Below are 12,177 nucleotides of genomic sequence, written 5' to 3'. Positions count from 1 at the left end.
GTGTGTATGCAGATTTTCAATAGAGGTCACGATATCCCCGTTTCGCCTCCATTTGCCGTCACAGAGAACTTTATTTTTTCCATTCTCAGGGTGAGGATATGACGTCATGAATATGCCACGCAAGGATCTAATGCATGACGCCACTGATAATCGGCTAGTATTTATAATTTAACATATAATATCTTCGTTGATGATTACAGTCATTCAAAGTTCTCTACAAAAAGGTGCTTGAAGGGTACTTCACATTCTGATAAAAAGTTTATCTTTCTTATCCATACTTTACTCCCACAATGAAAAATATGCTTGCATTTCTGTCATCATATTAGCTGTTCGTTTACCATAAGGTTCTGTAATAATAGTAACAGAATAGTACGTAAGTACAATCATCCGGTTGTTGAATTGAGTACCGCAAGGCTTACAAATGGTGTTTATAGTAAAGCTCACAAATACTGTCTTAAGTGTATAAGCATGTCGTTTACTTATTAGATATAATTTCTATAATTTTTCTCACGAAACTGTAGGGGACTTTCAAAGTATTGGGCCACATACATTAACCCAGGCCAGACTTCAAATCCATCAGAAACTCTGAGTATAAGTATTTTGCTAGAAACACATGTTATCGTGAAATAAAAGGAAGAAAAAAGAACCTTTATTAAAATATATAAGCATTGTAATTATGTGAATATGATAATAACATTAATAAAGTGAACAAATAGAATAACAGCTTTTTGCTTGGGGGGGTGATTTTAGAAAATAATTGGAAATAATATATCCTGTGTGTTCTGTGTTTTGTTGCTGTTTCAGGGCTTATAAACCATGATACACGAATTTGCTAACAGGCACACAAAAAGAGGGAGCAAGAGATCCACTTGTCACGCCAAAACATGCTCTCTTTTTCAGTCGTGGGATCGTTATAATGTGACGATCAACCCTATTCATTGATAAAATAGTAGCTCAAGAGTTGGCGGTAGGTGATGATGACTATCTGCCTTCCCTCTAATCTTACATTGTAAATTAGAGGTGGCTGGCGCTATTAGCCCTCGTGTAGCTTTGTGCAAAATTAATAAAAAACAAAACCTTCACTTTTCACCAAATTGGACCAGGCTGCGGATTGGAAGGTCTAGAGTTCGAGCCCCACCATGCCGTTTAAAATGCGCTACACTTTCAGATAGAAGATTTGGCATAACCATGAATAGCAACCGCAAGAGGAAATGAGTGTTGTTGACAATCGCTTGCCTTTCGGTCAGCAATTCTAAATTAGTGGTGGTTGTGTCTGACCTGGCCGTTTAGCCTGTGTGTCACATTTTGTAAAGTTTTTAAATGATAACCATATTGATCAAACTGAATATTACTTGGCATTTATTTTAGGCATTAATAATAATAGTATATGACCCCTCGCAGCGTGAGTGTGTGTTCAAGGGAAACTCCTACCCAAACCTGAGATAATAACAATGACAACCATTTTTTTAAAAAAGCTTAGTTCAATCACATCGATGTGGAGAAGTTTCTCTTTATTTCAGCTAAAATACAATTATTTGTGTATTTCATTCTTACGACCACCCTTCTTCGTTCGTCTTTAAGTATGCATAAAACTTGTTGTGTTTGTTTTTGAATTTTGCGCAGAGCTACACGAGGGCTATCTCCTCTAGCCGTCCCTAATTTAGTAGAGTAAGTCTAGAGGGAAGGCAGTAATCATCACCACCCACCGTCAACTCTTGGGCTGCTCTTTCACCAACGAATAGTGGGATTGACCGTCACATTGTGACACCTCCACGGCTGAACAGGCGAATATGTTTAGTGCGATGGGGATTCGAACCCCTGACCCTCAGATTACGAGTCGAGCACCCTAACCACCTGGCCATGCTGGGTCAAGCATAAAACGAGTTCCAGTCCAAGCTACCGCAGTATTCAACTCTTAGATAGCAGTTCTACTTTTTGTCAAAAATGAACATTCGCAGCCAACACTGAACTGACATAAGTATAATTCTAACATGGATGATGGATGAAAATAAAGGTTTTTATTTACGTTAAGGTGGGAATGGCTTAGCATGGACTGACAGTTAAGACGCTCGACTCGCAGTTTGTGGATTCGAACCCTTGTCACAGAACAAGTTTGCTCTTTCATTTGTGACGACGCTATAATGTTGCAGTCTATCCCACTATTTGTTGGCAAAATGGTAATCCAAGAGTCGGCGGTGGGTGGTTTTGACTAGCTGTTTTCCCTCTTGTCTAATACTGCTATATTAGGGACAGCTGACAAAGATAGCCATCGAGTAGCTTGGCGCAAAATTAAAAAGAAACCAGAGGCGGAAAACCAAATAATATGGGCAAGTAGAAACCTAGTGTGACACAAATGGAAATACATAATTAATAGCTACTATTTATATTATTTGTATAGTGATATTGTGATACTTTTAATGACACCCAGATAGGGTGAATATTTATTCCATGTTAAAATATGGATTAATTCAAATAACTGAAACAATTATTATAAGCAAAGTTTGTTTGTTCCTAAGTGTAAATCTAAAGCACGGGCTATATGTGCTGTGCCAATGACGAGTGTAGAAACCCATTTTTTAAAGGTATGCACGAAGTTGCAGTGCGTTGGAGAATATAAAAAAAACTCTTGTCAACCCAAAGGCTCTTTACATGTGGTGACGTTTAATTTAATGATATGAAACGTTATTGTGAATCAGTGCGCATAAAGTTGTTTGTTCTCAATATGCAAGAACTGATGAGGATTCTTCTCAACAGTAGACGTGAAAACAAGAAAGTGAGATCCAGTTATTAGTTGTTACACACTCGCACGCAATGTAATTAATAACTACAAAGACATATTTAATTTCCGTTGTATTTGTTTTTCTCACGCACACTTGAAGATGGACAACTTAATCTTATCTTACCAGACAGTTAATCAATAACTTAGATCATTTTTTGAGTTATAAGGGTTTTCATTTCAGTTTTATCACGACTTCTTGGACCTACGCGTTTTTAGCACATCATGATCATTTTCAAGCATACTATAGAATAATGTCAGTCGTTTAAATCTGTTTAAGTGGTATCTCACACATATACAATAAAGTAATGTAGGCCTATTCGCCTGTGTGCTCAGGCTGTGAATCCGAAGGTTCATAGTTTACACCTCGTTGCTGCTTAAACGGGATCTGCACTTTGGGTCCGTGGTGCATTGTATATGTGAGGTTGAAATCGAACTATTTAGTTAAACGCGAGTAGCCCAAGAATTGGCGGCGGTTACCTTCTCTCCAGGCTGTGATCTCAAAATTAGACTTAGTTTTGCCCTTCCAGAAACTTTGTGCGAAAAATCTGAGAAAAAACACACCAAAACAAACCATCAATGCAGTCAACTTTCTATATATTTGTTTACAATGTTTCTCATAACTCTTATAGCGTTCATTGTTCTCTGAAAGGTACAAAATATGAGTATCATATTGTAATGAACGAATTATCTAGTTGTCTGAAACTAATTTTATATACTTTACAGAAATATTTCAAATTTAGACAAGCTTTACTTGCTTGCTAACTTGCTCACCAAATTTTTCTACGCGTTATTATGTATGTTAATTTATTTTGCATTATATATCTTTCATTCATTTATGAATTAAATATCATAATCACTAAATTTTCCATTTGAAAATATTTAGTTACATTTTTTGCCACGAGGGTAGCCTTTGAGGAGATACTTATTGAAAAAATAACCAGAAAATTTGTATCTCAGAACGGCTGGTATGGGTATTAACACTTTTATTGATAAGAAGAGAAAAACGTTTCGACCTTCTTACATCATTTTCAGGTTAAAAAAGAAAGAGTTTGAATGTGACCGTTGACGGACATATGTCTTAGGGACGAGAGTATAAAGGAGTAGCTTTGTGCCATAAAACACTAAATCAATCAATCAATCAATAAACGAGTACGGGATTGTAGGAGCGTTGCAGGTGGATGTTAGGTTATTAATTAGTATAGGTATAAAGGTTTTCCTTTATACTTGTTTAATTTTGGTTTTAGTTGCTGTATAAGTAGGGCTTCTTTGATTTTGCGTTTGTTTATATTCGTTTCTCGACTTAATATCTGGGTGTTTTCTATGGTTATGTTGTGTTTATTTTATTTGCATTCTTAACTTGAAGATGACCTAGGAAGGTTGAAACGTTTTTTTCTCCTTATCAAGAAAAACGTTAATACCTATACCAGCCGTTCTGAGATACAAATTTTATATTATATTATATTATATTATATTATATTATATTATATTATATTATATTATATTATATTATATTATATTATATTATATTATATTATATTACATTACATTACATTACATTACATTACATTACATTACATTACATTATATTTCTACATTCTTCTTCAGGGAATCCTGAAATGCAGGTATGAAGCTTTGAATAAAAAAAAAACGCGGATATGATACGACACCATCTAACGGCTTTTTATATTATTATATATATTATTATTATAATTGTCTTAAGTCTCTTATTATTATAACTGTCTTAGGTCTCATTTTGTGTCCACTTCCAGGCCACTGTTATTGTCCATATTTATTATGTGGCTCTGCTACTACGTATTTTTGTGAAGTGGTTTGCACTTGCGATATAACAATTAAGCACGTTTTTTGTAGCAGTAGGGGGCGCCAGTGACAGAGAGGAAGTGACAGAAAAAAACATTCATCCTGGCGCTACCTGCGTATGCATCCGCAGTTATTCAGCGGGGAGTCCTGGTCATCTTCCTCTTAATAGTGGAGATTACGTTGAAGGTGTGTGCTATTCATTATTTCTGTGTTGTTTTCTCGGTGTTCTGTAAAAATTGTGTTATTAGATGATCACAAATGTCATGATGCAAAAGTGAAACCGCTAGGTGGTTAGCTGATTCTTATAAAATCTGTATAGAAATGAACATATTAATTATTTTGTTAGCAAAATAAATTGAACGAAGTATTTTTTATGCTGATTGTGGTGATACACTCAACCATAACAAATACTGATTGTGATGGTGCAATATTCGTTCATACAAAATAAAAACAAAAAATATATAAAATTATACGCGTAAAGAAGTTTTGAAAATCAACAAAACTGGATTATACTTGTAACTACGGTTATTGCTGTTGTTTCGGTTTGTAACGTTAAATTTTTGTGTGGAATCTATGTTAACTTTTGTCACAAGATTTACTGATACACTCGCAGTTTAAGTAAAATCATATAATTCATAGAAAACTAAAAACAAACTTTAAAATCACACATATGAATATATTAAACTTGACTAATCAGTTGATAAAACTTTAACAAAAACATTTCTTGTCCAGTCGTAGGAATCTCCGATTGTGGGTTATTGGAAGGGCGGCTAGTCAATGGACAAGAAGGTTTTTTTCCTTCTTCCTGTGTGCGAGAAGTTAAGCCAAAGACGGAGGACGTTAGAAGAGGACATTTTCGCAGTCGCCGAGTCTTACCTCTCAGAAGAGTTAACTCCGTGCCAAAAACGTGGAAAATGTGGGTTTCTGTAAGATCATATGTTACTGACGTACATCACTGTTACTTATTCAATGTCAGATAAGTGATATACGAAAAACAAAATGTATCTAATGTTGAATGTTCCATTGTTTATTGCTAGGCATGATACAGTTAATGGTATACACACACACAGAATAAATAAATAAAACAACTGTCAGTGTGTGTGATGTGTGTTTGAAGGGAATTGTTACATTACAGATCAACTGGAATGTCATGCATTCTGCTAAATGTCAGTCGTACAAATATATGTGAGATCTCGAAGTATACGACACTGAGTTATAAGTATTTATTGGACAACTATGAATGCACCAAAGATTCAGTTGCTATCTTATGATGATAGAATAGGTATTTGTTTTTAACTGTACCAGTTATTGATGGACGACTGGCAAGGTTCGTATTTCCTCTTCACCGTACGTAACTTATTTTCGGATGATAGGGAAATTTTCCTTTCACCATGTCAGCTGATGGTGGATAACAGGAAAGATTGTTAGTTACTTTTCATCGTGTCAGTTGTTACTAGCTGCTTTTTTGACAGTTGACAAAAATGTTATTAATTATTTTTCATCATGTTTCAGTTATTAAAGGATGACAAGATATCGTTCTATCCCTTTTTATCGTTAGGCAAGGTTTTTTTATTATTCAGTAAAACTGTTTTGGAAACCCTGTTTATTTAACGAAAAGTAATGCGTTTTATTTCTTTAAGTCAAAGTTTCTTTTAATTTACACGATTTCAAGAACTAAATATAATCGAGCAATGGGCCTAACTTGCAAATAAATGGTAACAGTCTCTTTCTTTTTAAATTTCTTCTATCTAAAACGTACAATACTCAGTGACTCAATAATCGACCACTATCAGACTCAAGTAACTCAATGATCTAACTGTCTGATTAACTCCCTCACTAACTAACTAACTCACTAATGACGAACTCACTAAAAACCCAACAGTGGATCGACAATACTGTAACAGTTTCACTAACTAACTGAGTTACTCTCTCTGCTGTTGTTATACAATAATTTTACATAGATCTCGCAAAAATTCGAGACTTCACATCACATCTAGATACTCATAAAACTTCTAGTCCTCGTGTTTAATAAATATGTTACACCAAAACACCTTCTTAGAAACAATAGTAAAATATTTAAATATTTTAAAAACATAGCTTACAATACCCGTCCCTCCCTTTATTGTTAAGTTTCCTAAACAATTTTAATACACAAATAGAAGAGTGCCCTAAACATCAAATCCTAAAATTAGCAATTAAATTCTACACTTAAAATGAATTATTGAATCAATAATGAGATATACAAAACACACTGTTCAGGCAACAGGACATTATTTTTTTCACTGATTTGTAGTGTCTAAATTGTTCTGCCATCAGTTCATTTTAGCTGTTTTCTATCCATAGTTTATAATATGATAATGGAATGATTATTACTTGGTGCTCGTAGATGGTTGAATGAATCCACTGGAGGGGGCATATCTTCTGTTACTCTGAAAGTAGTTTTTGATAAAAACCTGTCCTCTCCAACAGGCTGCTTTACATCTGGTGACGATTTTACTTAACTATTCTTCAAATGTATTTCAAGAGATGATTACGACAAGTGTCTTTCACCTTGAACCATTGATTATTCTTAGCTCTTCCCTGGTGTACCCTATGTTAACTGTCTTCAGTTCATTACCAAGTGCACTCATCTTTGTTGTTACTTAGAGTCCAACCTCTGTGTTGTGTACTTGTATAGTACATGGAGACTTCCTGATTGTAGACTGTAAAACCATTTGAAGTTATTCTAACGTCATATCTATGTTTCTGAGTGAAATTAATTTCCAATGTCCACTCTTCATTGATTTCGATTCTCCATACATAGTGTTGTGTACAGAAGCTTTTCACTCTGAGAATAATTTCCAATTTTTCCCCTTGATTGAAACTTGATGACAATTTGTTTTGCATTAATTCATGTTCTTGCTTTTCTTTGGAAACACCTTCAAGCCTTTCATTACCAAATCAGGTCGAATGTTTGAAGCTAAAGAAACAGAGTGTATTGACGTAATGCAAGGCCTAGTCTCTATTAAAGCCCACCTCCCAATGGCACAGTAGCATGTTTGTGAACTTGCAACACTAGAAAACGTGTTTCAACACCCGTGATGGGCATAGCACAGATAGCCCATTGTATAGCTTTGCGCTAATTTCAAACTAACTTTCAATAAACTTGTTGACCCCAGGACTGTTTGTTTTTTTAAACAATACACTCCTTATTTCTGGTAGGACAGATGGAATATCTTCATGTTCAAAATATCATCCTTGGTTTACTATCAGCAACTGTTTCATCACAGTTCTGTATGTAACGCTCATGTTTTCACATATACAGCTGTTTTCTTTTACTGTCTTTTTAGGAGCAGTTTCTAACATTATATTCTTTTAAGTTACATTTGGAATATATTCCGTCCTTGAGTTTGGTTTACTTCCTCCACACTAGGTAAATGGTTTACTAATTATCAATGTGTTCCTTTAAATCGAAATACATTCTGTCGTGTGGTTTGGCTCCTGAGTTCTGAATGATCAGTTGTTTAATTAATCATTTGAACTCTTCCAGACATCCATCCAAGAGAATTAATGTTTCCACTCTGCTTGATTTTATGATCTTGTAGCCTCCGAGTGGTGCATTTTGGTTGTGTATCTGTAACTTTAATTGATTCAAATTTCACTGCTAACTGGACAGACTACTTTAACGATGTACACCTACTTTACTTTAGCCTAATTCGTATATACTGATCTATTAAAGCCTTTATGGATTGATCACGTGCCAATACATTTATAAATTCACGTGAAACATCTAAGTAAGATAGTTGAGTAAGCCTTCATATATATTCAACAAGTTTGGCTAATGTCTCGTTCTTCCTCCTTTGGAAACTTCTTCATGATACGACACTAAAAACCTGCTTGATGAGGCGGCCACCAGTGATTAATAACTGTTATTGTTGATTCTTTTAATTTGGTAGGAAGATGAATAACTGCTTGTTCCTTATTTCAACCATAGAGTTTATAAATGATTCCAAACTGAGCTTAATATGCATTCCACAGTGCCTTTCTGTTTGTTGATTTTACGATTGGCTAAAAATGTTGAGTCAACGTGCTGTGCTCTGTAAGTTGAAGAAGTATAGCTGAGTAGGAGTAGATCAGGTAGGTCCTACAATAATACATAGCACAACAATAGTGGTAACAGCTTTAGACTAACTGGGTTCTCTTTTTATTATTTCATTGTTTGTTTGTTTGTTTTTTGGAATTTCGCACAAAGCTACTCGAGGGCTATTTGTGCTAGCCGTCCCTAATTTAGCAGTGTAAGACTAGAGGGAAGGCAGCTAGTCATCACCACCCACCGCCAACTCTTTGGCTACTCTTTTACCAACGAATAGTGGGATTGACCGTCACATTATACGCCCCCACGGCTGGGAGGGGGAGCATGTTTAGCGCGACGCGGGCGCGAACCCGCGACCCTCGGATTACGAGTCGCACGCCTACGCGCTTGGCCATGCCAGGCTTTCTTGTTTCATAGAAAAATGTATGTTGGTGGTTTGATCTTAACAGTTATCAGTTTCTATATGATTTATTCTGTTATTTTTTGCTGTTATTATTATTATTGCATTTTGCTGATACTTTCTACAGTTTGTTGATGTCCTTTTGTACTTCTTCAATTTTGTAATTACATTCTTTCTGCACTTCATAGATATATTTATGTACAATCCAGTTTTGCTTTTTAATCCTTCTCTACATCTCCAACAATTTCATTGGGCCTTTCTTCAATTAAATATATTTTTATTGTTAATTCTTCTCTAAGTTTTATGTATCTTTCTTTTAACACAATTTTTATCTCTTGATCTTTTTTTGATTTTCAGTCTTTTTCTGGTTGTTCGCATTTCTGACATTTCACTTTTCTAGCACTTTTTTGACCTCATTTCTAGCATCTGCCTTCATTTTAAAGTCTTGTCTATATTCTATTTTGTTTCTACCAAAATGATCCCACTCTTGACACCACTGTTGTAATGATTTCTATCCTTGAGCTGATTCGCTTTGACAGTTTGGTTAGTAAAAAGTGACGCGATTCAATTGAAAGTTTTACAACTTACACGATGTCACGAACTAATAATAGCCAAGCAATAGGCCAAACTTATAAATAAAACTGAACAGCCACTTAGTTGCCTTATTTCCTTTCGCATCAACAGCACAAATTTGACAAAAGTATAAAGGGCTCATTAACTCAATAACTGATTGAAAACACTGCAACTTGTTCCCTGCCTGATTAACTCTTACTAGTCTACTAGATTAACCCAGTAGTCTATCGACAATATTGTAATAGAATCATCAAATAACTCACTCACTCTTGTTTTATGCAACTTCCCCCCCCCACTCCAGTTTCACAAAAATTCGAGATATCTCGTTAAATCTAGGCCCTCGGCAAATACCTATGCGTCACACGTCATCTTGACGTTATGACAAAACTCCCTCTAAAAAAAAAACATAGCCTCTATAAATATCATGGATGCTAAATAGGACAGGTATATTAATTTTTGACGCACATTTTTAAATCATATTTTCCTCTTACAGACATTTATTAATTAGCGATTAGTTACATCTAATACTTATTTCAAGATGCATATTCTCATAGCTCTGATATAAACATTAGAGAAGGTTGGCGGTAATTAGGCCAGAATAACTTACTACTGGATTTAAAAATAAGATACTAAATAGGGTCCACACAAAAGCGTTTGAATCTCACTCAGATACATTTTAAGTATAAATAAATATAATGGAATGCATTAAAAATATTAAGTGTGTGCTTTTTTCTTTCTAACTACCCTAGGAATAGATCTCCACGTACAGTGGTTCTTCATAAGGGCAAGAAAGGTTTTGGTTTCGTCCTCCGTGGAGCTAAAGGTAACACCTTTGAATTTAACTTACTGACAAAGGTCTAGTCTTTTATTGGGTGGGGGGATATTTCACCTAAATATTACTAAGACTAATTTAAATATTGCTAAATCTAAATGCAGAGATAGCGTAATAATTAAACATTGTCTCATTTAAATCAAATCTAAATTAATGAGAAAATGTGATTTTTTTTCGTTTTGAAAGTAACTAAATAACAATCAAGCAATTTTTCTTAAACTAGTCATATTAAAACCTTGCTGTTATGGAGCAAAACATTTAGGGCTAACATCTCTATGCCTTTTCCGCTGTGGAAAGCACATTATAAAAGTGCTGTTAGTCCTTTCATTCGGCTTGAAAAACAAACTTCCCCTTTGCAATCAGAGTTTCGTGGTAGACACAGCACATGAAGCCCATTGTGTAGCTACGTATTTAACTACAAACAAACAAAAGCGATCAGGTAAACAACGAATAATATTTGATCATGTCGTATTGATGTGTACTATTAAGTTTCAATTGTTTTAGCTATTTTTGTTAATCATCTTTCCAGCCTTTTTTCCTTTCAGCTCAACTTGTTCCTATGACATCTATGGTACTGAACAGGTTAACATTTTATGCGCAAGCTCAGTAAAAGTAGCTTTTTGTTTTTTGTTTGGTTTGTTTTGAATTTCGCGCAAAGCTACTTGAGAGCTATCTGCACTAGCCGTCCCTAATTTAGCAGTGTAAGACTATATGGAAGACAGCTAGTCATCATCACCCACCGCCAACTCTTGGGCTACTCTTTTAGCAACGAATAGTGGAATTGACTGTAAAATTATAACGCCCCCACGGCCGAAAGGGCGAGCATGTTTGGTGTGCTGTTGATTTGAACCCACGACCCTCGGATTACATTTTTTCTTCGTGATGCTTTTGTTTTATCCTCGCATCAAACTTTCAACCACAAAATTTATAGATCCATTCCGCCCTGGTTGAATGTATGTTTTACCTCTTTGGGCCCTCGTTGTTCCCTATCTGACTTGTTTTTCTCGACCGGTCAGCTGTGGTGCTCTCTTTAAGTTTTTACAATGAAAAATATTATTTTTTTATACATTGATTAATAATTTTAGAAATCTGCAAGTCTTTTTATTGAATACTTTATGTCTAAAATTAATTACCAAATACGAAGGTTTGATTTTCAATTTCTCTTTTTTCAAAACTTGATAAATCATTTATTCTTAAACGATGTTTTATAATATCTACAAGTGAGTGCTTTGATGAACGTTTTGAAAAATCAATTTTTTATTACATTAATTAATGATAAATCTTTTTGAAAATAATTCACGTAAACCAATACCAGAATAAAAAATATTATCCAAATTACTACTAAATTCTGGAAAATTAAACTAAAGAAAGAAAAAAGAAGAAGAAGAAAACACAAAGCTTATCGTCTGTTATAAATACGATGTTCTAGTTAGTCCACTATTATATAAATATAAAAAAATTAATTACTTTAAATGTAGATGAAGTTGAAATAAATAATTTATTTATTGATACTTTTCATAAAGTTACTGGTAACTTCAAAATTATAAAAGATAAAATACCACGTGGAATACTAAAAATTGAATCTAAATACAGAATAACCAGAAAATGTAATAATATTCTAAAATCTATTGAAAATATTATTGATGAATATATTTTAAAACTTAACTATATTACACTTTATCCATCTAGATGGTTTCTGGAAT

General features: G+C 34.3%; 1 protein-coding gene across 3 annotated transcripts in view; it reads left to right on the top strand.

The window, feature by feature from the left end:
• LOC143244091 (uncharacterized) overlaps positions 1 to 12,177 on the top strand; it is a 59,721-nt gene that overhangs the window by 33,612 nt on the left and 13,932 nt on the right. The window contains exons 8-10 of one of the 3 annotated variants that reach the window (XM_076488149.1): positions 4,652 to 4,783; positions 5,330 to 5,513; positions 10,392 to 10,465. The exons of 1 other annotated variant lie outside the window; for it this stretch is intronic. In XM_076488149.1, coding sequence (XP_076344264.1) covers positions 4,652 to 4,783; positions 5,330 to 5,513; positions 10,392 to 10,465 — 390 coding nt within the window. Of the gene's footprint in view, positions 1 to 4,648; positions 4,784 to 5,329; positions 5,514 to 10,391; positions 10,466 to 12,177 lie in introns of all 3 variants that reach the window. One more of the 3 variants, XM_076488148.1, reaches the window with a different exon arrangement.

This window comes from Tachypleus tridentatus, chromosome 2, assembly GCF_004210375.1.
Source record: "Tachypleus tridentatus isolate NWPU-2018 chromosome 2, ASM421037v1, whole genome shotgun sequence".
Lineage (NCBI taxonomy): Eukaryota > Metazoa > Arthropoda > Merostomata > Xiphosura > Limulidae > Tachypleus > Tachypleus tridentatus.
Note: the sequence above shows the minus strand (reverse complement) of the source record. Positions and strands in the feature narration are given on the sequence as shown.